The sequence below is a fragment of the Lithobates pipiens genome, unplaced genomic scaffold (genome assembly GCF_037356315.1).
Source record: "Lithobates pipiens isolate NorthernLeopardFrog02 unplaced genomic scaffold, aLitPip1_a1.2 Scaffold_8, whole genome shotgun sequence".
Lineage (NCBI taxonomy): Eukaryota > Metazoa > Chordata > Amphibia > Anura > Ranidae > Lithobates > Lithobates pipiens.
The window spans coordinates 520,546,957-520,574,465 of NW_027507903.1; the positions used below are offsets into that span (position 1 = coordinate 520,546,957).

General features: G+C 45.3%; 1 protein-coding gene across 5 annotated transcripts in view; it reads left to right on the forward strand.

The window, feature by feature from the left end:
• Window positions 1-27,509, forward strand: part of AAK1 (AP2 associated kinase 1) — a 196,088-nt gene that overhangs the window by 46,849 nt on the left and 121,730 nt on the right. For all 5 annotated transcript variants that reach the window (XM_077469460.1, XM_077469462.1, XM_077469463.1 and 2 more), the window contains exons 2-3: window positions 12,513-12,631; window positions 14,861-14,969. In XM_077469460.1, the coding sequence (XP_077325586.1) occupies window positions 12,513-12,631; window positions 14,861-14,969 (228 nt within the window). The remainder of the gene's footprint in view (window positions 1-12,512; window positions 12,632-14,860; window positions 14,970-27,509) is intronic.

Below are 27,509 nucleotides of genomic sequence, written 5' to 3' on the forward strand. Positions count from 1 at the left end.
AGGGAAGCTTTCTCCTCACGTGCTGCCGACAAGAGAAGGGGTGGGCGCGAGCGGGAGAAACGTCTTGACAGCAGCCCCGCCCCTTGCCTCACCGTGCGGACACCTTGGCTGGAGGAGGAGGAGCAGCCCCTGGGAGCAGAGAGCGGAACTGTCAGCATGGCGCTGAGGCTGAGCTGTGTGTGAGAGAGACACACAGCTCAGCCCCGCATAGCGGGAGCTGCGGCCACGGCCTGTGTTAACCATGTTCAGGCCGCGGTTGCCGCTTACCTCCCGCTGTGCGGCCTAAACGGCAACATTATGGAGCGGGTGGCCCCGGCCCACCGGGCAAATGCCCGGTCTGCCCTATGGCCAGTCCGGGCCTGGCTTTACCGCTATTTAACCGCTTCAGCCCCGGAAGATTCTACCCCCTTCCTGACCAGAGCACTTTTTGCGATTCGGCACTGCGACGTTTCAACCAAACATAATTGGCGTCCTTTTTTCCCCCACAAATAGAGCTTGAATCATGAATGCACTTTTTTTTTTTACCTGCAAAAAGATGTGCTTTTATATAATTTAAAATTTTTTTTTTTTTTTTTTTTTTTTTTAAGATGAATTATCCTTTTAAGAAAAATCATTTAACCTTTCATAACAGCGTTAAGTTACTAAAGATGCAGGCTTTCAGGCATCTTTTATTAACCCAAATTCATTGGTTTAGTTTTGCTTTAAGTGATTCCCAAAGCAGTTACATTCTAGGAATGCAGTGAAAGCTAATCCTCGCAGTTGCTAGCTGATCAAATGTGCAGGACCATGGCAACTGCAGTTCAAATGGGTACTAAGATGGCAGCTTCTTTGGATGTAAAAGATAAGCGGGTTTAGGTCTGCTTTTAAGTTGGCCTTTAAAAGGTCATCATTTAAAACTGATCTCCAGGAATTCATCTACTTTAAAAATTGTGCGGTAGGGGTTAAACCCAACAAGGTGCATGCCACCTCATTGACTTATCTTTTTAATTTACTTTTAAAAAAAAATTCTGAATGCTGGAGCATAGCCTTTTGATATGCTCCTGGGCTCCAATGCTGGACCCTTAAAGCATTTGGTAACCCAAAATGAATCCTCCTTTTTAAAGCATGTTTTGACACGGGGCCCTCTAACACCTAAAAAAACGTGGCTGATCCTGCCAGTTTCTCTCCCCCCCCCCCTTATAAACTGACCACGGTGTATCATGGCTGCTGAGCCCTGACACCGAGGTCCATTTATGTGCCTTTGTCATCAGCAGCCAAACTTCTGCCTTCCCTGCATGTATATTAGGGGCCGGACGCATGAATGGGGGGAGCAGCGCTCCTTATGGATGGGCCACCACTGCTTATGCTACTATTTTAGTTAAAACATACATTTATTAAAACGATCAGAAGTCAGCAAAAAGTAAGAATAGGGTACAGCTAGTTCTGAATGATTTTTAGTGGCTTGATCTCCAGACTGCTCACATGCCTGTGAAGGGTAGAACACCAGCAACTGTATGTAACAGAAGCCCTTTGAATGTTGCATTTTTTTCAGCTCAAAAATGCTGAAGAATGCCGCCATGTAGCAATGTTTTCTTGGGGCAGTTGGTTACAGCAGAGACTTGGTTTTGTGTTTTTTTTTTTTTTTTTTTTCTTCTTCTTCTTCTTAGAAATGGTACTCTTCTGAAGCACTCACTTAACCTTGGTCTGTGGCCCAGATCACTGCTTTCACATACGGGATAACCATCAGTTCCTGGCTGTTCTCACAGAACAAGTTTGGTGATCTCAATTGAAACTGATTCTGAACATGTGATTCCAGTATCTGTTTGTACATACCTTGTAATGATTAAGTACACTCTACAGAGAACAGGTTTATAGGTCCAGCCTTATGGCCATTAGTGATAGGATGCTGCCTACTTCCTAAGTGTAAAGGAGGAGTTTATTTTGCTTGTGCTTTGTCAAATTTCCTGTATGATGATAATTGTGTATTAGATTCCCTGCTGCATTTTTACTAACCCCCCCCCCCCTTAAAGGAGGATTCTAGCCAAAGTTATTTTGGATATACTTCTCCCGTGACCTGTCTAGGCTCTGAAAAGATCCTGGCCATATGCCCAGAACCCTGGACCAACACCTGGCCCACTGCATTGATGTCATGATGTCTACGATGTTGTCTAATGAATTTAATCTTCAATAAAGTCTTCACTTTTGCTTAAAACCTGTGAGTGCGGTCAAACCTTTTCCTGTTCCAGTGGCTCATATCTTTACTAAAAGTTAATAGGCTGTTCACTTTGCAAGGACATTTTCCTTTAGCTTAGTGAATGGAGTGATACTCTGACTTCCATCATCATGCGTGTGCCTTTTCACCACAATAGCTAAGCTGGGGGAAATTTCCCTTGAAAAGTGAAACTTGTCTTGCAAAGCAAACAACCTGTTTGTAGTAAATCGACCCTTAGGCGCCGTAATCTTGGGCCTTTATCACCAAACTTTTTCCGTGTGACTCTGTTTAACCTCTTGCCGAATTCGTATGTCTGCATACTGGGGGCAAGAAGGGTGAAATTTAATGGCCACACACATGCATCTAATGTAGGCTGAGGTTTGTAAACGGCTCCCAGTCTCTTGTTCTAATCAGGAGCCGGCTGGACAGGTTCCCCATCCCCACTACTGTGATCGGCAGTCACGGTGGTTACATAATCGGGAGTCCATCCTTCAAAAGAGACAAATGACCAAGCTAAGAGAGAGTATGGACTCTCTCACACAGGTGGTCTGTGATTACTCAGAACAGATAGCAATACATTCTTATGGGTCGGTGGGTGGGTGGATTTAAAGAAGTCCAGCCTGAGCTTATTCGGCTGGGCTTCTCCTATGGCTCACAGGAGTGCAATTAGTCTGTGACCCGTTTTCAGCCGAGAGTGGACCGAAGTCAGCGCTCTGCTGATGTTAGATCAGTCCAGGCACCACGTCATCCTGTCGGAATCCGTCGGTGCCTAGACTGATGGCTCTCTCAGCCAGATACCGAGAGGCTGAGATGGCAGCTCCCTGCCCCTCCACAGCTCAGCTCTCCAATGAGCATAGAGGAACACAGAGGAGAGCTGCTGATTGACAGACAGCAGCTTTCTGCTCGGGGAGCTGAGAGAACCGAGCCATCAGTGATGTTCGATCGCTCGGTTCTCAGTGCCGGGAGACATATACTCCCCTAGGTAAGTATAATGGGGGGGTGGGTTTGGGGGTATCCCAATTCCTAGTTCTCCTTTTTAAGTGGACTTTTGCTTGTCTATGTCCTCCCACCTTCAGGTCCATTCAGGTCTATTGGGCAAAACGGAAAAAGTTTACATTTGAGGTCTGTCTTTACCAGAGGTGGGCAGATATAGGTGGATGTAAGTTTAATTATAGCCACCCACCCATAAGGTTTGCATTAGTCTGGCTTTTCCATGGAGGAAAATTAGGAATAGACATGGATGCCACAAATGTTGACGTTTATACTGTTTAGATCGCACTCAACGGGATCAATTTAGGATTCCCTGCTGAGACTGTATGGACACCACCCATGTGAAAGGGGCTTAAGGATATTTACTTGTAAAAAAATTAGTTATTTTCAGCTGAACATTTACAATTGCATGGCTAAACTAAAGACTCCTAGGGGCCCTTTCACACAGGCTCTCCGATCATGCCTGCCTGTCAGTTTTTCAGGGGGACCTGATCGGACCCCCCCAGTCATCCTCCTATGGAGCGGCGGATGTCAGCGCTGACGTCTGCTGCTATCTGATCCGATCCTGTCTGTAAAATCCAGACGAATGGTGGTCCTGTATTCTATCCATCTGGTGGATCGGATATGTTTTTTTTTTTTTTTTTAATTATTCATAGAGGAGAGCGGGACTGTATCTGCCCTCCGCTCTGCACAGTGCCCGGATTTGGACCTGTAATCCGCCTGCTCACTGGGAATCAGGGGAGCAATCCCCCGCTGAGCAAGCGGAGTCTGCCAAACGGAGGCGCCCGTGTGAAAAGGGCCCTTATCCTTGTGGTAGAGCTTTGTGAATTGAGCCTGAGAGGTTTCTATGATGATGATTCTGACCACTGGATTATATTAAGATAGCTATGATTCTAGAAACACTATTGCTCTATCAAACAGACGATTAGTTTCAGCTCTTTACTACTAATACAAATTTTTTTGCTAATTCTTGACCTCACTTGTTAATAACAGGTTAACTGTTAGGCACGCTGGACTCCATACAATAATGAACACTTCTGAAGCCTAACCTTTCGCCTGATTTTCTGTAAACGAATGTAAAATCCTCCAAGTACAGGAGTGCTTTTCCAGGGCAGATTCAGTGACAAACAAACAGATGCCATTTGGCGGTTTGCTTGACCTAGAAATTTCCAAGGCACCTGACAGTCAAATATATCACAAGACCAGATTTACAAGTGCAGACAGCACTCTATTTATGTTTAATGTAAACCACACCTGATTGTCATCCCACGGATTCGCTCATATGACTGATATCCTGTATACCAGATGTTATTATGTGTTGGTCACATTTTATGTGATCCTTTATTTCGTCGTTAGACTGAATGTCGTGTTCTGCTAGCATCTTCTGTGGCCCTGTCACAGGGAGGTATACGCTGCGTGTGAGGACTGTGTAGTCTCATTTCATTTCCGGCTCAGCAGACCCTGCTAATAAATGAGGCCAATGTTAATGCTTGTGATGTGTTGCTGTTTGTTTCACACCGCAGCAAAGACCACTGCTCTGAATGAGCCCTGAGAAAGCCACGTTTCTGTGTTTGTTGTGCTGAAAGTATGCATTGGGGCATAGAGGAATCGCTGTTTGCTTTGCAGTACTAATGTCATGAAGAAAATTAAAGAAAATAGCCGCACTCCGAATAATAACTTTTTTATTTGTGCCAAAACCGTGCAGGAGATAGAAAATCTCTTGCATCATGGTGATTAAAGGTACAGACTGGCTAACACGTTTCACATCAATATAGATGATTAAGCCTCTACATTGATGTAAAACGCATTAGTCTGTCTGTACCTTTCATCGCCGTGATGTAAGATTTTGGATCTTCTACACTGTTTTGCCACGAATAAAAGGTGTTGTTCGGAGTGCGGCCGTTGATCTGTTAAATTCAATTTTCTACATGATTGCAGAGCCTGCACCTGAAGTTGTGAGTGGGGAGGGTGGCTATTACAGACACACCAACACGCCTGGAGCGGCATCGCTACCTCAAATTTTATACTGATGCCATGAGTTTGCCTCAGAATGTCCAGTCCTGCATCGCCATCCTCTGATATCACCAGGGGGATTTGTCTCTTCTGGGTTGTGCAGCAGCCCTGTGACATGCATTCAACACATTATCAGGGGGAGGCTGCAAAAACCATGAATGGATAGATGATGACGACTTGGTGCATGTGCTGTAGAGTAGTGGTTCTCAACCCTGTCCTCAAGTACCCCCATCAGGCCATGTTTCCAGGTTTTCCTTGCACAGGTGCTTTAAATCTGAGTCGATGGGTTGGTATTTTGGAAAGCTATTTTATCTAAGAAATTCCTAAAACATGGCCTGTTGGCGATACTTGAGTACAGGGTTGAGAACCAATGCTGTAGAATACCCTGCAACCTGCTGGGACCCTTGATGTGGGTACCTCAGGGAGCTGTGAGCAAAATACACATCATTTTTGCCTAGGCCCGGAAATAACAGCGTTGGGATCGGTCTTTTAAGGGGAAAAAAAAAAAAAAAAGGTTCATCCTACCCCCCCCCCCCCCCCCCCAAAAAAAAAAATGTTAGTTGAGAGACAGGTGGGGGCAATGGCAAAAGTTTACAAGGGCTCTCCTGAAGGTAATGTAACAGTGGGCAAAACTTACATAGATCATTTCAATTTTACATGTTAGAGTAATTCTTCCTCTATAGTACCTCTTCCTTTTTCATTGCAGGTTAATAATGAAATCGAGCAGAAGCAATCTAACATCGTTGAGTTCTTGACAAAGGAGGGGTGCAAGCTGTCTGACATCCGCAGAAGGCTACAGAATGTTTAGGGAGATGTCATCTCCATAAATATTCTGTGGATGGTGGACAGCCTGCACCCCTCCTTCATCAAGATCTCAATGACAGCACATTGCTTCTGCTTGGAATCCAATATTTACCTGCAATAAAAAAACAGGAAAGTTACTATATAGAGAGAGAGTTTACTCTACCAACATGTGAAATTTTAATGAGCTATGTAGTTAATATAAAAAAAAATTTTGCCCACTTTTGCATTACCTTTGTTATAGCTTTCCCACATTAAGTTGCTAGGCAGGGTAAAGTTCAACTTTGATTTAAAAAACTGCAGATTTAACTAAAGACTTTTATAAATGACATTAACATGTCTAAGAATATATTTGGCTTTAGTGTTTGATGCTGCCATTGCTAATCTCCTGGGTTAGCAATGGCGTTATAAAAACGCTAGTAGCTTTAGTTGTATTTTTAAAAATGTGAGGTGTTTTTTATTTTTATTTTTTCAGCAAAAACTATACTCTCACAAAAGCTTATGGCTCAAAAATTCTTATAAACGCCTAATGGTGAATGACGTTTTTCAGCTATTTTAAGCGTTTTTCAGAGTTTGAGCTTTTTTACGGCTGACAAACTCCTCTAGTTCTGGGTTTTTTTCCAGCCAGAAATTGCCCCTGCCAAAAGCTGCTGATAAAAGCCTATGTGTGCATGGACACATAGGATAACATGCTGGGGAGTTTATTGGCTGTCAAAAAACAGCATCTGTAAAAACGTCCAGTGTGCATGAGGCCTTAAAGTGGTTGTAAACTCTCCCTCACAACTTTGTCCCATGTAAATCAGCATAAAAAACCCAAATGAACACTGCTTGTAGATATCTCCTTACTTATTATTGTAATCCTTTTTGTTCTTTAGAATGACGTCACTGAGCATGCCCATATCTCCCCTGATTTACGGCACAGTCTGTGTGCTTGTCTGTCTATTATGAGGACTTCCTGCGGCACAATGCTGAAATCCCACGAGACTGCATAATCACTGAGCTTCCTACTACTCCCCATGTGACCATGTGACATCACATGGAGTGTAAACCTGGGCTTTGGACAGCATTACTGCAGTCTTATCAGCTGAAGCTGATAAGACTGGAATAGGCAAACACTACATAATCGGCACAAGTAAATACTATGAAATAAAACAAGTCGGCTATGAGCAGGTGTAACGACATATTCGGCGAGCTATCACAGTTTGCTACGGAAGTGACATTCCATCGCCACCATCTTGCTTCACCCCACACTCGTCCAAAGTAAGGATACACTAAGAAGGGGGAAAGCGGGCATGTTACACCCACTGGTGTTTTGCATTTTAGACGTATTCATAACGATAAAGGGAGTTTCTATAGTGAAATACAGTACTTATAACTCCGTCTGACTGCTTAGATGTTGAATTTTAAAAGCAGCAAACTTCTGTCAGATTAGCAAACCTGTGAGATGAGCAGGATTGCCGCTGCTTTTAAAATTCAAGATCTAAGTAGTTAGACAGAGTTGTACTGTATTTCACTATAGAAACAGACTTTACTGTTATAAATATGTGTAAAATGCAAAACTCCAGTGTGTGTAACATGTCCGCTTTCCCCCTTCTTAGTGTATCCTTACTGTGGACGAGTGTGGGGTGTAGCAAGATGGCGATGACGGAACGTCCCTTTCATAGCAAGCTGTGATGGGTCGCCGAACATGTCGTTACACCGGGAAGCAGGGTTGCCATAGAAACGTTGGATTATGAAGGATTGGTTAACAGCAGAGGAAGTGCTCAATGTAAGGGCGGAAATACACTCCACTGTGGACTCAGAAAACAATACTTAAGATGGCACTGCCTAACCCCTGGAAACAAGGTTTTTAAAGTTTCTTTAAACCGTAAGTAATATGCGATTTGGGCTGGATTACAGTGGCTATAGTTTGATGCTTCTTCTCATTTAGTTCATTATAAGAAGTAATTATCAGAGTGGGACAGATTACTTCCTCTTTAAGCTGGCCATAGATGGATCAACATTTGGCTAGTTCAGTGAGGAGTGGCTGCATTTTGAACCATGTGTGGCCTCTTTAGAAAAGGCTTCCTTTTAAGGGGTGTCCATCCAGATAGGGCATGAATAGTGGGACTTTAACAGTGGTATTGGATTGCAAGCTCTTTGGGAGCAGGCAATCATTTTGGTCTGTAAAGGGCTGTGTTATTTGTTGGCTGTGATTAAAATACAGAACATACAGAAGCCATCAAGTAGATTCCCAACTGTTTGGCTGAATGCCTTAATATCTGTATGACTGGAACCCGATTCCTCCTCCGGTGAAAGTGGTTGTTCTTATGTGAAATGTGTCCAGAATAAATAACTTTGCACACATGTTGCAGAGAGCATCCCGCTCCAAAGTGTTATTTTTTTATTTTTTATTTTTTTGTTTCTTCAGCGTTGCATTATATTAGAGGTGAAAGGGCCATACACGTATGAGGTCATGTAATTTTATTTTGTCTGTCCATAATGACTAAGCGTCACCATAATTGTAGGTTTACTAGTAACCTGAACGTGTCCTCTGCGTCATGCTGTGTCACTTCTACCCTGCCAAATTCACTGATTCTGCAGCTCACAGCAGACGGCTATGGCAAGAGTTTCAACCCAGATCTTCTTTTAACGGTTTACACATCCATAGCAGCCAGTCATATTTTATCTCTTTTTTTTATTTACAGTGCTACCTGGAGAAAAAAAAAAAAAGGGGGGGGGGGGGGCGCACCTGGGGCTCATCATGGAAAATAACTGTATAGTTGCTATGTGATATACCGGGAACAGCAACCTATAGCAACTGATTTGAGTTTACCATTTATATCACATTTATGATCTAAGTATAGTGGAATTAGTTGCTGTTTGCACTGTGTAAATGAGCAGGTTCTGGTTCATACCATCACATTTGTATTGTAGTTTTTAATGGTCCCCACCGCTTGACTTGACTAGGACCATGCAGGGCAGTGCATGCAAAATGCAATGTGTAGGACATTTTCCCAATGTACTAGAAGACAACCAACAAGCTTTATTGCAGGTGGTACAATCTCACAAAGCCAGATTGTACCACATTGCTCACCACCAGACCCTCTCCTACTCTAGTGCTTTTCTCTGAGGCTTAAAGGGGTTGTAAACCCTCAAGGTCTTTCACCTTAATGCATTCAGTTGAAAAACCTTCTGTAGTGCAGCTGCATCCCTTTTACTTGCCTAAACCGGATCGTTCCATTGACGGTGACGAGCACAGCAGCTCCAGCCGCTGTCTTAGGTCCTCATTGGATAGATTGATAGCAGCAGGAGCAATTGACGCCCGCTGCTGTCAATCAAATCCAGTGACATGTTAGCCGGGGGGCGGAGCTGAGTCCTGCTGTCTGTGTCAATACCCCCCCATGGAAAGCGGCTCTCCATGATGACACTCGAGGAGAGGAGGAGCCTGGAGCACCGCAAGGACACCCCAGAAGAGGAGGACCGGGGCCACTCTGTGTAAAACTTTTGCACAGAGCAGGTAAGTATAATATGTTTGTTTATTTTTTTTACAACCCTTTCAACTCAACGTTCTCTGTTTTATTTTCAGTCAATTCAGCAGGAAATTAGAGTTGTGGTTGGCCCAGCTGGCACAATCTGGCTCAACAAAACTGAATTGAAAAAAATCAAGAGCTTGGTGGAAAATTGGTGGTCAAATAGTGACCACATCCAGTCGGGTGCAGTCAGTGTTTGGGTATTCAAGCAGCTGCTGGTGGCAGTGGAGATTCCTGAATGAATGCTCTTGGCATGAGTGGAGTGATCTATTGGTTGATTAAATCAGCTGTGTCTAGCTAGTAGCTTAAAGAGGGATTTCTCTGGAAAAAAAATTATTAAAAGCCAGCAGCTATAAATACTACAGCTGCTGACTGGGGAGTCTATGCCCGGAAGTGGGTGCAAATGCCTGTCTTAGACAGGTATCTGCACCTCCCTCCCCCCTGAAAGGTGCCAACTGTGACACCGGAGGGGGGGGGAGGGTTCCGTTGAGCGGAAATTCCACTTTAGGGTGGAACCCCGCTTTAAAGTGGTTGTAAAGGCTCATAGTTTGGGATAAAAAAAAACCTTGTGTGCACTAGTCCGTCCCCTGACCCCCAATAATTACCTGAGCCCCATATTGATCCAGTGATGTGTACAAGAGCAGCAGCTCTCCCGAGTCTCTGCCTCTGTCAATCACAGCCAGTGAGGTAGGCGGCGAGATGTGCTCCGTGTGTGAATGAGCACACAAAGCAGCGGCTCAGGAGAGAGCCTGCTCGGGTGCCCCCATAGTAAGCGGTTTGCAATAGTGGCACTCAGCAGGAGGGAGGGGCCAGGAGCACGAGAGGGGGGACCCAAGAAGAGGAGGTTCAGGGCTGCTCTGTGCAAAACCACTGCACAATGCAGGTAAGTTTGATATGTTTATTATTTTATAAAAAAATAAAAATCTGCCTTTTTAATATCACTTTAAAGCCCCATACACACTATCACTATCTGCTAAGTTTTCCCTTCAGATTTACCAAAATCATATAATATGAGGTCAAACCTTAGGAGTTTCAATTTGTATGCAATCAGGCAGGCCCTTGCACTACATAGTTTTGGTAAATCTGAAGGAAAAAATCTTCAGAAAATCTGATAGTGTGTATGGGACTTAAGACCCCATTCACACTTGCAATGGCTCCATTTACTGCTTCAATTTGGGAGACCCAGCAGGGGTTCTGTGCAATTACAAGCAGGCAGCCCTATTGGAAGCAATGGTAGGCTGACGGTTCCCACAGCTATTTGTGCAAGCAACAATTCTTTTATTTTTTTTTTTTTTTATATTTGGCCTATTTATTGCTTTTTGTAGCAAGGACTTATAGTGAAATGTGTTTAAGTCGGAACATCTGTTAATTATGTGCTGAGATGCCACGCTGTCCTTTTATTATGGTGGGATGTGTATGTAATGTATATTCCTATGAAGGAGTGTATTTATCTGAAGCTGATACCGTAAAAGTCCAGCTTGCTTATAAATAAAACTGGTGTTTTTGAGAATGCTTATAATGATAAAATGGTTGTAAACTAAGGATTAATAAAAAAAAAAAAAAAAAAAAAAATGTGCTCTCTCGAGCTGGCTCTGTCCATAGGCACACAGTGTGGCTTGGCCCCGATCCCTCCTAACTAGCTGTGTTTGACAGCAGTGGGTGCCAGTGGCTCCCGCTGATGTCTCTGAGCCAATGAGGAGGGAGAGAGCCAAAAGAGCCTTTAATCTCATGCACAGTGATGGACCGAGATTGGGCTCAGGTAAATATTTGTTGGTGCTGGGGGGGAGCTGCATGCAGAAAGTTTTTTTTTTGTTAGTTTTTTTCCCCTAATGTGTTCAATACATTAAAGTGATTGTAAAGGAAAAAATATTAAAAAACAAACATGTCATACTTACCTGCTCTGGGCCCCTTCCCCTTGCCAAATTGGTTACTGTGGGGGCACTCCTGCGTGCTCGCTCCTGAGACAGCTCTGTATCCATAAGGCACAGAGAGTGCGTCTCAGCCCCACCCCCCCGCTGCGCCTCACTGGCTGTGATTGACAGCAGGGGCCACTGCCACAAGACAGCCAATTAGGAGGGGGAGCCTCAAGTCTTGTGCATATCGCTGGATAGAGATCAGGCTTAGGTAAGTATTAGGGCAGAGGGGGAGCTGTACACTGAGCTGTACACTGAAGCTGTTTTACCTTCATACATAGAAAAAACCTTCAGGCTTTACAACCACTTTAAGGTAAAAAAAAATGCCTTTTTAGAACCACTTTAAGCATTATTTCTAATGCTTCTGCTATATAGCAGTTACACATTTCCTTCTATTTGTCTGCATCCTATTAAGATGTATTCTACTGGCTTCAAAGTAACTTTCAGAGGATAGCAAATCTTGTTCCCACTTCCTTCATCCATTCCAGAATGAAATCAGCCCCAGGTGATAGAATAACATTGCAGGCCTCTAAGGCCGGGTTCACACTGGTACAACAAACACTCCAATATTGGGAGCTTGTGTAGCATGATGTGTGCAAATCAATGATTCCCTATGGAGGCCATCTTAACTGGTCCGACACAAGTCAGTCCGACTTTGAAAATGCTCCCTGCAATACTTTGGTCCGACTTTGATCCTACTTCAGCCCATTGAATATCATTGAAGTCGGATTCTTGTCCTAACCAATCCGACTTGTGACATCCGACATGGTGATTACAGCAGCAGTAAAAGGAATTTTGCCACGCTGGGATTGTTTTGATTGGTCAAAGGACAAGTCGTACCATCTCAGAGTCGGAAAATCTTATCTTCATTAAGTAGGATGGAAATGGGACCGATGTAGGACAGATGTAGCAGGGTAAAGTAGGACGATAGTTGTACAACAGTCGTGTCGTATCGGTGTGAACCCAGCCTAATCGATGCAGTGGCCTGAGGAAGGCAGCATAGAAGGTTTATTAATGTATCCTGTACATTGCAGGCTTGTGATATTGGGACATTGTTTTGGACTGACTTTTGATTTTTTTTCCCTTCTGCAGGTGGTTTTGCCCTGGTCTTCCTGGTTCATACCGGCAATGGCATGCGGCGTGCTCTGAAGCGTATGTATGTGAATAATGAACATGACCTCCAGGTTTGCAAGCGGGAGATACAAATCATGGTAATTACCTTTCTTGAAACCCTTAGAAGATATATGGGACTATACAGCCCATGATGTATAACCCTTTCATTGTTTAATGGATTGCAGTTACTGGTCCAGCCGAAGGTCTAACTCCATACAAGACATGTGACATCGCTTTCCAAACACAAGGTGGTGAATAAACTATACCTGTCACAACCCTAAGCAGTTGAAACTGAGGCCTTATTGGAAAATGTAAAAGCAGAGGTTGTGTTCAGTGAAAACCAAATGTTCTGAAGATCAGTAGGCAGCTGATGTTGTATGCAAACCATGACTTTCTCTGGCCAAAAAAAAATCAAGCTTTGCCCATGCCCCCTAATATGTTGGTTTTGTCACCTATCACATTATAGGACCAGTTAGGAGATGTTGGTGTAGGGATTTGCTATACGTTTACCTGAAATAGTTGAGTTGCACACTATATCATTTCATCTGCCTCTATCTACTCAATCTACTGATCTGAGATGTGGTTTTCCATTCAGATGTCTCAATAAATGTTAGTGATTTTCTTGTACAGACATTTTTTGTTTCACAATTGCACTACCCAAGGCCCTAGTGCTTTTCCCAGCTTCTACAAAGACAGGTGGCAGCCAAAGATTGAAGACAAATAACCATTCCATGCTGCCCGTAAAGGAAGCGCCAGTCAAAAACGAGGACCTTCAGCGTGATTTTATGTACACCTGTCAAAGAAATAAGGCGTTAGCCAATGCTAGCCTCCTCAATTTTTGCCAGTTGACTGGCAGTATTTTTCTTCAGTACCTTTTTGAGTTTTATAAATGAAAGATGGCAAATAAAAAAGGTATGACTCTAACTCAAAAAATAAAAGTAATAATTTCCCCCAAAAAATTATTCATCCGTATAAATTATCTAGTCCACAATGTACAGGTTCTGCAATGTGACAGTTCCATAAAGTATGACAAGCAAAGTCCTCTCACGATATTCCAATCACTGTGGTTCAAGAAATAACTGCAATAGCAAATTATCATTTAGCCACCCATGCTCCACCATCGATCGTGTGTGAAAAATAATTTAAGGTGGTTTATTCAATCTTAAAAGGGGCAGCTTGCCTCACGTTCTTCCATTAATCTTTGGCTCCAATACTTGGTATTTAAATCTTACCTTTTTTGAGTTATAGATCCAGAAATGCAGCAAGTATTAAAGCATCAGTATGACAGTCAAGCAAGTAACAGTAGCATTTTCAGAAGATCACAACATAAGCTCATACTGTAAATTGTTTCGGCTGGCTATAGATGTTGCCTTTTTTTTTTTTTTTTCATTTGTTTTTTGATTAGTCAGAGTGCTGATCAAAAATGGAATTCCCCATCAACACAAGCTTCTGGCAACTCCTCCACTGTCAAAATAAACTAATCAGTGCTGCAGCTGCTGATCGAATGGGACCAACAGTCCCATTCGACAGAGATTGAATGTTTGTTAGACTGTCGAGCATGAACAGCCATAGATGGGTCGAATTTCAGATGATTCCTGGTTAACCAGCTGAATTTCAATCTATCTATGGCCAGAGAACTGCCGAGATTTTTGGTTAAGAATTAATAGATCTTTTGGCAGGCTCTCGTTTCGGTAACTAATGTATTTTTTTTTTTTTTTCCAGTTCCTACAGGTATGCATAGGCTGTGCAGAAATATTGCTTCCGTTAATGGCATAGTTTATAGGGAACTAAGAAATAGTTATGAAGACTATGTACCATCAGTCAGCAATCTCCGATACCATAGATCTCATCAGGAAAAAGCTTTGGACTACAATCGCACTGACGATTTAGGCCAGTGCAATCTGTAGCCACAGGAATCTTCTGATTCCTGCTGCAGATCTAAGTGGCTAGGTGCGTCCGCCTACCCCGTTTATTAAAAAATGACCGGTAGCTGGCAGCCGCAGATATTCGCGGCTGTCCACACATCCAGTGATTTTTCCTTTTTAGTGATTGCTGCTTGATGCACACAGTGTACCGGTGCGAATGTAGCCTAAGTGTTGGAGCCATGTCTAGCTAGGAAAAGCGCTGTTTCCCCCTGCTGCACAGACTGAATTATACTAGAACATATTTGTGCATTCAGAAGAAATCATATCTAGTTCTTAGTACAGAGATCATTTGTAATGGGCACTTGTTAGATTAATGAAAGGTCTCCCAATGAATGATCAGCTTTTGATTCTTGCCTGGTCTTAATGAGAACATTCTCAGTTGATATTGTGTTTTTCTTGCAGAGGGATCTCTCTGGACACAAGAACATCGTCGGTTACATAGATTCCAGTATTAATTCTATTAGCAGTGGAGATGTATGGGAGGTGCTTATACTTATGGATTACTGTAGAGGTGAGATTTAAAGATTTTTTTTTCATCTAACTTATTTAAAGTACTTGAAATCTTCACCACTTTTACCTACAGGTAAGCCGGTAATAAGGCTTACTTGTAGGTACTGAAAATATCTCCTAAACATGCACAGTTTGGGAGATATTTTTTTTTTTTTTATAAAAGGTGTTTATTTTAAAATATTTTTGAACATACATACAGCATATAAGGCAAACAGTACATAAGTCAAGGAGTCTCCCTCCAGAGGTGAATACAGAGGCATTATATGCAAAAACACAGAGAAACCCCAACAAAACAAAGACACAACAACAGACATGCCAACATTCGCGCACACACACCCATCACACTCACACCTGTCACCGTCCCCCTATGCAGTATCATTTCAACATAAATAGCTGCCATATAAGGTCATACAGTAGCAAATTACCACCCCGTTTCATTCCCCCCCCCCCCATACCCGGGACCACCATCCACAAAGCCCAAACCTCCGGCCCTACCCCCACAGCCTCCCCAGGGGGTCCTGCGAGGACAGGACCGTCCCCCAAAATGATCCAGAAACATCCAACCATGGTTGCCACACCTTATGAAACTTTTTCAAGCAAGCTCTGTGTTTATACACTATTTTAAATTTAGGGAGTTCACCATTAATAATGCCATACAGTGATTGAATTTTGGGAGGAACATTGTCTTTCCAGTGCAATAAGATCACTTTACGTGCATAAAATAAAATGGTACGCAGAAGAGTCCGTTCTGACGCCCTATGGACAAAGTCATTCAATATACCCAGCAGCCCCACCTCAGGGGTTTGAGGCACTGGGAGAGCAAGATGATCATCAAAGAATGTAAACAGGTCCGTCCAATACACATTTAGTCCAGGACAACTCCAAAACATATGAAATAGATCAGCATTATCGTGAGTACATCTAGGACACAAGGCATCAGTTCTCAAACCCATTCTAGCCAGTCTAGCCGGTGTGTAGTGCAGCTGATGAATAAACTTAAACTGAACATATTGGTCGGAAGTGCTGATAATATCCTGGAAGCAGGTTTCAGTAGTTTCCTCCCACCCCTCCTCTACCAGGGCAGGTATCAAACGCTTCCACTTCACAAAGGAATTACAAAATGGGTCTGCTCCTGCCCTGGAGAGGTGATCATAAAAAGTTGTAACCTGTTTAGTAAGATCCGGGTAAGACATTAGGTCCTCCATAGGGGACTCCTGAAGCTCTATGTGCAAGGAACCAAACTGCGCCCAAATGGCATGTCTAAGAAGTAGATACTTATAGAAAAATTTATTATCTATTGAGAAGGTACCCCGTAAGTTTTCAAAGGATTCAAACTCATTTCCCTTGATGATGTGGGACAGGCGCAGAACATGCAGCCTAGCCCACCATTGGGAGTCTGGGTGCCCCTGTAGTTCAGGTACACTGGGATTGTCCCATATCGATGTTTGTGGTGACCTGCCCGGGGTAGAAATAGAAAGAAGCTTCTCTCCCTCTCTCCAGGCCAGTAGACCCACCTCCATAGGGGAGAATCTAGAGCATCTAGAATGTAGGGCCCTGTGCAGTACGTCATTAACCGAGTCAAACGGGGCATGAAGGATTGACATGAGAATGGCGGAGGGGGGCTGGGGGTTGGAATGCAACCAATCATATATATATGTCAGTTGGGAGGCAAGGAAATGCTTGCCTAGGTTCTGGTGGGCCAGGCCTCCTTTCGATTTAGGGGATTGCAAAGATGTCTTGGCAAATCGCGGATGGGAGTTTTGCCAGATAAAGGAGGACACACTGGATTCTATGTTCATAAATACCTTTTTTGGGAGATAGACCGGGGCAGCTCGAAAACAGTATAGAAATTTTGGGAGGAATATCATCTTAAAGATGTTAATACGACCTATTAAGTTGAGAGGGAGAGTTGCCCACGCTTGAAGTCTGTCAACCATCTGTTTTGTGATTGGGGTAATATTCAAGGCTTCATATTTGGGGAGCTCATTATGTATCTGAATGCCCAGATATTTAAATGACTGGGACGTCTGAAGTTTAGACGCGGTCAAATAATCATAGGAGCAGCGCGGGCCGATGGGGAAAGCTATCGGCTTGTCCCAACCTACCCTCAGACCAGACACATCTCCAAATTCCTCAACCACCCGCATGAGACCATGAAAGGAGCCTTCCTTACCATCCAAATAAATCAAGGCATCGTCTGCATACAAAGATATCTTTTCCTCCAGTAATCCTTCTCAGATGCCCCCTATCCCCGAAGCCTGCCGCACCGCCAGGGCCAGGGGTTCTATGGCGATGGCGAACAGGAGCGGGGACAGGGGACACCCTTGTCTAGTCCCCCTAAACAGCCGAAATGGTGATGAGACATCTCTATTAGTTCTCACCCTCGCACTCTGCTTAGCGTATAGCAGGCGGACCCATTTTGTAAATAGTGGGCCAAAGCCCATGTTAGCCATTGTCTCCCACAAAAATGACCAACGCACCGTATCAAATGCCTTTTAACACATCTAAGGACAGTACCAAACTACTTTGTTTATCCCTACATGCTCTATGGATATGTAGATATAATCTGCGTATATTGTCAAAAGTGCTATGTCCAGGCATAAACCCAGCCTGATCTGGCGAGATTAATGAGAGTATAACCTTTTGCAAACGAAGAGCCAATACCTTGGCCAAAATTTTTGCGTCGTGGTTTAGGAGGGAGATAGGACAGTAGCAATTTGTTCTTGCCCGGCTTGGGCAAGACCACTATCAGGGCTTCATTCATGGAGTCAGGAAGAGATCCCATGTTCAAAGACGCTCTGTATGTAAGGAGTAGCTTAGGGGCTACCAATTCAGTATAGGTCTGGTACCACGCCGAAGGGATACCATCAAGGCCGGGGGCCTTCGAAGCCGGTAGGGAACCTATCGCTGCCTCCACCTCCTCAAGAGTAATCTCCCACTCAAGGAGGTCTCGCTGGGCCTCCTCCAGTCCAGGAAACGCCAACGACGAGAAAAAACCTTGAAATGTAGCCTCCGATGGGGGCACTGGATCGTCATAAAGTTCGCTGTAGTATGAGGTAAATTCCTGATTTATCGCCCCCGGGTCTTCAGTAGTAGAACCATTGGGCAGTTGTATGGCAGAGATGGAACTATCCAGATAATCCGTATGAGCGAGGAAGGCTTACAGCCTCCCATTCTTACCCCCGTGTTCGTGTAGTTTTGCTGTCGGGTGTAGTTGTTGTATTTTAGTCGTGTCTACAAGATGTAACTGTAACAGCTTGTGGGCATTCGTCAGGTCACCTCGAGTGGTCTCAGTCGGGTTGAGTATATGTCTACGTTTAGCCTCCTCAAGGGAACGTTCGAGATCCAGTTGTTGGGCCCTCCCCGCTCGTCTATGATGCTTAATACGGGATATGTACGATCCGCGCAGTACCGCCTTAAAGGCATCCCAGGTAGGTCCCGCTGCCGTGGTGCCAGTGTTCGTGGACCAGTAGTCTGACATATCTGAGGGAATGGCCTCTTGTATCCCCGGTGTGGACACCCACAAGGGACTAAGTTTCCACACCCTAAATGAAGGACAGTGCCCCAGGGAAAGGGTAACCTGCAGTAGTGAGTGATCCGAAACTGTTTGAGAGATATATTTAATCGCCCTGACGACCGGCAGGAAACTCCCGGTGGCCAGTGCATAGTCTAGTCTGGACAAAGAGCCATACGTTTTGGATTGACATGAGAATACCTTTACCCCCGGGAATTTCCAACGCCAAATATCAACATATCCATAGGCCTCACACCATTTACTAAACATTCTTGATTCGCTTCCATGGGGTTTCAACCGATCCAGATCAGGCTGTAGCACAGAGTTGAAATCACCCACAATAAACGTAGGGCAAACAGGTAACAGTGACAACTTAGTACTCAGATCGGAGAATACCGTGGCCGTGGCTGGCGGAGGAACATAAATTGTGACCAGAATGACAGGAGTTCTTAGCACCGTGGCATGTAACACTAAAAATTGACCCCCGGGGTCCGAGACCACCTGATGGCACTCAAACTGTAGCCCCTTGCGTATTAAGATGGCCACCCCACGAGCATAGTTGGAGTAAGTGGAATGGAAGTTGTGAGCCACCTAACACTTTTTTAACGCAAGGATTTTTGAGCCCACCAGATGAGTCTCCTGCAGACAAAGAATATGCGGGTGCAGTCGTTTAATCTGCTCAAACACCAATGCACGTTTTAAATTTAGAATTTAGCCCCCGAACATTCCAGGAGCATATGTTTACCTCAGCCATGTACAGGCTGGGAATAGTGTACAAGAACGTGAACAAGCGGGTGTAGCCTGCCCAGGAACCCCAAAACAATCCCTCACCAGACAGCCAGAGCCACAGTACCTCCAGGGGGACAGGTGACACAGACATACTCCCATCCATCCACACACCACACACTCCTCACCCATACAACAGACAACAAATAAAGGGCTGCCAAGTAGCAGCAACAACCCTGCCCTGCTCCCACGGAAATGGAGCGGGCTTGTACCCAAAACTGGGGCTATGCGTGGGGCGCATGGCCTGATAGCCATGCAATTATCCACAACTAGATAACCTCACCACAATGTGGCTCAAAATCGTTCTGCCTGGAGCAGCTCCCAGGTACTCATCCAAGAAATGGAGGAGAAAAAGAGTCCCGCAACATAAAAAAATAAATCTTGTTAGTCCCAACATGTTTCAATAAGAGCAGCAGAGACCCGCCTCCCTGACCGAGGCAGTTGCAAAAAAGAAAAAAGGGGGGGGCAAAGAAGAAAATAGAATGATAACCATCCAGGCCATTATCCTTCAGGCAGGATCTTGAGGGGGTTGGGGTAGGGATTCCCACCATGCAAGGACGTTCTTGGGTGACTGGAAGAAAAGAACCTTCTCCTGATAGACAATACGTAGGGTAGCCGGGAATATCATAGAATACTTCACTGCGTGTTCTCTCAGCTTGCGTTTAACAGACTGGAATTGCGCCCGTTGGTTGCGAACCGCCACAGAATAATCCGGATACAGTGACACAGCAGCATTATTGATCTTCAAGCTGCCTTTCACTCTGGCCGCCCGCAGTATAGCATCTCTGTCTCTGTAGTTCAGCAACCTGATTACCATGGTACGTGGCAGATTGCCCGCGGGCAGAGGTCTGCCCGGGACTCTGTGAGCCCGTTCTATCACAAAGCAGGGGGACAGGGTGTCACGGCCAAATTCCTGCTCAAGCCAACTTTCCAGAAAGGCCACTGGGTCAGACCCCTCTACCCGCTCAGGAAGACCCACCAGCCTCAGGTTGTTACGTCTGAGGCGGTTCTCAAGTCGTTCATCTTGTTTTCCAGGGAGGCAATTTTACCCCCCGCCGTATTAAGTTTAGGCCAGATAGGGTCAACTGCATCCTCCAAGTCACTAATACGTTTCTCAGTCTCATCCACCCTTCCGCGTATTTTCTGAACCTCCTGTCTCAGCAGTGTAAAGTCACTTCTTATTTCAGCCACAGTCCCCATTAGAGCCACATGGTTTACCTTAATGGTGTGCAGCACATCGGCAAGCGTCGGATCCTGGCCACTCCCCTCCGCCTCCTCTCCCTCCGAGATCTGTGACTCCAGGATCGGGGGGTCCGGATGTCCCGGGGAGGACGGCGGAGAGGATTCCCCAAAGAGATCCGGCGTGGAGGCCGGAGAATCACAGAGCTCCGCGGTGGTGGTCCGGCGGCCATCTTGGCCCGAGCGTGTGTGCGCAGACTTTCGCGCCGGCGGCTGCCTTCTGCGTTTGCCCATCCGCCGATATCACCCGACAGGGAAGCGGGGGGGTCCTCCGGTGCAGTCGGTGTCTTTCAGTTGGCGATTGGCGCGGGATTAACCCAGGATGGAGCAGGATTGTAGCGGGAGAAGACGGAGCTGCTCAGAAAGACGTCCGCTCACATGACCACCTAGGCCACGCCCCAGTTTGGGAGATATTTACAATATACGCTTGCACCGAAGTCATCGGCACATCCGCACTAAAGAGTGCCGTTTCTAAAGGGCCCATGCTGTTACCGCCGGCTCCCGTGACTCCGGGAAGTCACTGAGCCAGAGTCCATGGCCCCAGGAGGAAGAGGGTTGAAGATTGATGCGGCCACCAGCAGGGACATTGCGGGCTTTGTGTGTAGTTAAGTGCAACATGATGGGCCTGTATGCGATGCTTTTACTTTGCAGGGGAATATCAGGATTTACTTCTTTAAAGCGGGAGTCCGCCGTTTTTTTTTTTTTTTTAAAGCCAGCAGCTACAAATACTGACACTTACCCGCCCAGCGCGCCCGCGATGTCGGCACCCGAAGCCGATCTGTCGATCGTTTCTTGGGTGCTGCCGCCGCCCTCTTGGGTATGGGAATCAGGAATTGGAGCCTTTCGGCTTCATTTCCTGGTTCCCTACTGCGCATGCGTGAGTCACGCTGCGCAATAAGGATGGTCCCCGCTGTCTCTGGGATCCCTGTGTGTCCCAGCAGGCAGCGGGGGACTTTCGGAAAGGGGCGTAGATTCTGCGGAAAGGGGCGTACCTTCTGCAGGATCTATGCCGGAAGTGGGTGCAGATACCTGTACTGTACAGGTACCTGCACCCCCTCCCCCTTGAAAGGTGCCAACTGTGGCGCCGGAGGGGGGGAGGATTCCAATGAGCGGAAGGTCCACTTTAGGGTGGACCTCCGCTTTAAGGGAAAAATTTAAAATGCTCAAACTTTCTGCAAAAAAATAAATGTTTTTATACGTTTTCCTCGCAGGAGCCTGCAAAGCATTTCACCTATGATCAGTGGATCGCAGGTATAATGTCAGGCCTCTGCAAACACTTCGTTCAGCTTCCTGCCTGTACCTCATTGGCATCCACCTAGCCCATTGAGGACATATCGCTGTGAATGAATGAAGCGGCTGTGTGGGTAGACTTGGGAGATGAACTTATCCTAAGTAGACATTAAGGCCCCATAACACCTCAATTTTAACCTTTTTGATAACTATTTTCCCCAAAGTGCAGGCACAGCAGCCCATTAATTTTGAATGGGCTGCCGTGCCTGCACAAACGCGGCCAGCAAAAACACATAGGTGTGAACCTAGTGGAAATGTGCTTTCCAATGAACATTCACTGGTGGTTACTCTCATCACCTTGAAAGATATATACCTGCAGATTCACTGCTTTATGTGCCTTAGTATATTTTTCTATACCATTTAGGTAAATAAAATGGGGAAGGGGGATCTAAAACACACTGACGTGTGACCTGGCTCGTTGCAGCCAAATTTTTACAGGCAAATACGCTTTCAAAAACGCTCAAAAATTCTCAAATAACAATGCCTGAAAGTCGCTCTGCTCAGGTGTGAACGGAGCCTAAATCCATGAAGCTGATTGGTTCCTATGCAGATCTGCATCAGATTTTGTACTCTCCAGCTTTAGTAAATCTTCCCCCTAGAGTCTATTGACCTGACCTACAGAGTTTCACTTGGAGAGGGGAGCATCAAAGAAGCCATTTTGCATATTTTTTTTTTTTTTTTTTTTTTTTTTTCTCAAGGTCAATTTTAAGGTTTGATAAAAAAAAAAAACGTTTTATCATAATGACTATATATAGGACAAGAGAACATCACTTTGAAGGAAAGAAGATCTTACCGCCCATGTAGGAAGCGGTTCTTTACATTGTGAGTGGTTAAGCTGTGGAATGCCCTTCCGCATAAGATAGTAATAGGAAAATCAATAATGGAATTTAATATGGTTTAGGTCATTTTCTTACAGCTAATGGTATCCAAACCATCATTGCAAACTAAAGATGGATTTTTTTTTTCCACCCCCTGAAAGCAAAATCGGTTATAGTAGATCTAGAGTTTTTTTGTTTTGCATTTCAACACCGGTAATTTTATTTATTTATTTTTTTTAATTATTCATTTTTCAATAATACAAGACTGAAGTAATGGTATACATATTAAGAGTGTCAAATTTCATAGGATTTTCATCAGCTTCTAAGGCTGACCATTTGTTATGCCATTTTTTTCTTTCCTTAAACCTGGGATTGAAGGAAAGAAAATCGCTCGATTTCCCCATTCAACTCAGTCAGTGTTGATGGGGGAATCCCTTCCGCCGAGCTATTGTATTCTGACAGTGGGAGGTTTCCCAGCCATCAAAATACTATGATCGAAAGAAAAATATCTGCCAGGCTGGTTGTACTGAAATTGATGGATATATTGGCTTCAGTACAACTAGCCTGCACATACATGGATCAAAATTCAGTTGGATCCTGCTGAACTGGCTGGATTTTGATCTGTTTAAGGTAGCGCCAAAAAACAACTAATCGATTAATCATCAACTAATCGATTTGAGAAAATGGTTATCAACTATTTTCATAATGGATTAATCGGCCAGACAATTAGTTGGCCTGCATACAGAATGCCTAATTTGTTCTACATATCCGGAAATACAGTGCAGCACACATACATCTCAGCACACCATCCATACATGTCAGTAAGTGCCTGAGAACTTGTAAATGTGAATGTGTAAGGAGCAATGCCTCATGGGACATGTAGTCCTGACAGGAAGTGAGTGGTTCTAAAGGCAGAAGTTTTTTTTACCTTGGTATAGGGGCACTCTATACTATACTTTGCAGCTTGTTATTTGGGCACTCTAAAGGCAGGAGTCAGAAGTGTCTGGGGGGGACCCTAGAAGAGGAGAGTCGTGGCTGCTCTGTGCAAAACCATTAAAACGGCAGGTAAATATAACATAACATGTTTGTTTAAAAAAGAAAAAAAAATTTTTTTAAAGACTCTGTGCAGGGAAGATCATTATCTGAACCCAGAGAAGGTGGAGTCTGATAGACTGGAGGTAATGGATGGCATTACAATTACATTTAACGTAAACTTTTACCAATATTGTGCATTATATTTAAAATATATCCATGAAAAAAAGTCTCAGCTTTTAGTACTACTTTAATATAAAAGATTTATATCTCCCTTGCCCCTTCATATAGCTTCATGTATGACTCCTAGTTAAAGTGCCCATATATCCTGCTTCTGTATGTATGTATGTATGTATGTATGTATGCATGTATGTAAATTGTTATTTTTTTAAATAAAAATCTGATTTAAGTAATGAGAAACAATTGAACTGATAGGTCAACGGTACACTGTATGTGTGTGTATAGATATATATATTACACTAGGCCAAAACCCATACCGAAAATTACTATTTAAAAAAAAAAAATATTTCTCTTATATTCACTGACTGACTCAGCTCCTCCTCAGCCATCAGGTTGTTATGCCCACCTTTAGGAGAATACTAGGCATTACTTGTTATGTAACACTCAGAACTTTCCAGTTCCTCCCAGGGGGCGGTCCCTTGGGCAACAACCCTCCAGCCTGCCATGCAGTCTCAGTTTTATTTTGCCTAGTGAAGGACCTATGAACCCTGACGGGCCCATCGGTCCATCTTTTTTTTTTTTCTGCAGCAACTTGATTTTTTGAGCAAGATGATTGATCCTGTGATCTGCTATCAACTGCCGACTGGGTGACCGGCTGGATACCCTTACCCTTTTAGTCTCCCCAGTCCGGCGTCGAGCATGTGCAGGCCAGAGCTCCATGCTGGGTCGGCCACAATGAAACCTCCGCTCCAGAGGTGGTCGTGAGCTTTTATGCTCCGGGGCACACATGACCGGGCTACTGATGTCTGCATCACAGTTTGCTGGGTCAGCAGCCACCCTGAACTGATCAGTGAGTGGGTCTGTAGTGGAATGCCTCCCAGCTCTTCAGGACTGGTAAGTACAGCTCTCCCTGCCTTGGTGGGGCTGAGCATTCACTGGGAGGTCGATTCAGGGGTCCCTCACCTCCCTCTCTTCTCTCCCCCCCTCCCTGGGTGGATGCTGCTGAGCCGCGTGTGTGTGTACGTGTGTGTGTGTGTGTGTGTGTCTGTGTCTGTCTGTGTCTGTCTGTGCAGGGGCTCTCCGGGGGGCTCTCACTTGGAGCACTTTGTGAAAGTGCAGAGGTTCAGAATAGAATCGGTTCGCTCAGTAGTCGCTGCACTCCAGCAAGGGGACTCCTTGGCGTCCGTAGACATCCAGGATGCATACCTGCACGTACACATATGCCTCCGGAATCAAACATTTCTGCGGTTTGCAGTTGGGGAAGCCCATTACCAATTTGTGCCTCTCCCTTTTGGGCTGGCATCAGCCCCCCGAGTCTTTACCAAGGTATTGACTCCAGTTTTGGTGTTGCTGCGGCAACGTCGGATCGCGATCGTGGGATACCTAGACTATCTCCTCCTGAGGGCATCTTCCGCCTCAGAATTAGAGGAGGATGTGGCAATCACCATACAGACCCTGCAAGAATTTGGGTGGCTGTTGAACCTAAAAAAGTCAGTGATTATACCGACCCAGCATTTGGAGTACCTAGGCTTGCTGCTGGACTCCAGGGAAGCAGGAGTGTTTCTCCCTTCAGACAAGCTGCAGACTCTCAGATCTGCGGTAAAACTGTTGATGAACCGCAAGTGGTCGTCACTCCGCTTCTGCATGCTAGTCCTGGGACTCATGGTAGCCTCCTTTGAGGCAGCACCATATGCCCAGTTCCACACCAGAGTCCTGCAGAAGGAGATTTTGACAAAGTGGGACAAATCTCAGTTGTTTTTGGATTGGCAGATCCAGGTGAGTCAGTCAGATTCCCTGATCTGGTGGCTGAGGTCCTCGGTGCTTCAGTCCGGGAAGTCGTTCCTACCTCTGAAATGGACGGTGATCACAACGGACGCCAGCTTATCTGGCTGGGGTGGAGTGATGGGGGTTCAGTCAGCTCAGGACCTCTGGTCGACAGAAGAATCCAAGTTGCCGATCAATCTGCTCGAACTAAGAGCGATCAGGCTATGCCTCTCCACATGGTCGATGATACTACAGGGGCGTCCGATCAGGATCCAGTCAGACAACGCCATGGCTGTGGCATACGTCAATCATCAAGTAGGAACAAGAAGCTCAGCCGCTGCACGGGAGGTCGCTCACATATGTCGGTGGGCAGAGCGACACATACCGGCCCTGTTGGCCATTTACATGCCGGGAGTGGAGAACTGGCCGGCGGACTATATGAGTCACCAGATGCTGGACCCAGGAGAATATTCAGTCTACTGTACCTGTGGTGGGGCACACCAGATGTGGATCTTCTGGCCTCTCGTCTCAATCGGAAGGTGACGACATTCGTGTCCAGGACAAGAGATCCTTGGGCAGATGCGTCAAACGCACTGATGGCTCCGTGGGATCAGCACCAGCTGATACATGCCTTTCTTCCACTGAAACTGTTACCACCTCTGCTTCGCAGAATGGAGGCCGAGGGGATCCCAGTAATACTGATTGTCCCAGATTGGCCTCAGCGGCCTTGGTATGCAGACCTAGTGCGCCTGGTGGCAGACGCCCCTTGGTGACTGCCGTTACGGGAGGACCTTCTGTCTCAAGGTCCGACTCTCCATCCTGCTTTACCATCGCTGCCTTTAACAGCATGGCTATTGAGAGCCAGGTATTGAGGAACCGGGGTCTGTCGGACTCTGTGATCCCAACTATGCCAAGGGCATGGAAATCTTCTTCCTGGAAGATATATCATCGTACCTGGAAGGCTTACGTTTCCATGTGTGAGGAGAAAGGATGACATCTGCGCTCCTTTGCTTTTTCTTCAGCAAGGAGTAGACCAGAAATTGGCGTTTAGCACCATTCGGAAAATATCAGCCTTGGCTGTCCTCCTCCTCCTTTTTTTTTTTTTTTTTTTTAGTGACCCCTGGCGTCTCACTCTTTAGCGAGTACCTTTGTTCAGGGGGTGCGACATGTAATCCCTCTGGTGCGTCCACAATAACCCCCGTGGGATCTGAACCTGGTTTTATTGGCGCTTCAAAAATCGCCATTTGAAAATATCAGGGAGATTCCCCTGTTCACTCTTTCCCAGAAATTGGTCTTTCTAGTGGCCATCACATCGGCCAGGAGGGTTTTGGAACTGGCTGCCTTGTCGTGCAAGTAGCCTTATCTGGTTGTCCACAAGGATAAGGTGGTGTTGCATCCGCAACCGACTTTTTTGACGAAAGTGGTCTCGGCTTTTCATGTCAATTAGGACATTGTGTTACCATCTGTGTCCTAAGCCAAAACACCCAAAGGGCCCTTCACGCTCCTAGACGTGGTTCGGGCTCTAAAGGTGTATTTGTCTGCCACTTCTCCGTTTCCGAAGTCAGGCTCACTGTTAGTTTTGGTAGCTGGTCCAAAGAAAGGCATGGCGGTTTCGTCGGTCACCATTTCCAGGTGGATCTGACAGATTGTAATACAAGCCTACGCCTTGAAGGGGCAGGTGCCCCCCTTTCCGGTCACGTCTTGGGCCTTCCGACATCAAGCGTCTGTCGCTCAAGTGTCGTAAAGCCGCGACCTGGTTGTCTGTCCACACGTTTACCAAGTTCTAGGCCACAAAGTTTTGCAGGCGGCCATATAGTTGCAATTGAATATGCAATATATTTATTTTTTTCCTGTTTTTTTTTTTTTCTATCAAATGCAGTACCGGTAAGTTAATGCATGGTTGCATTACATTCCGCAG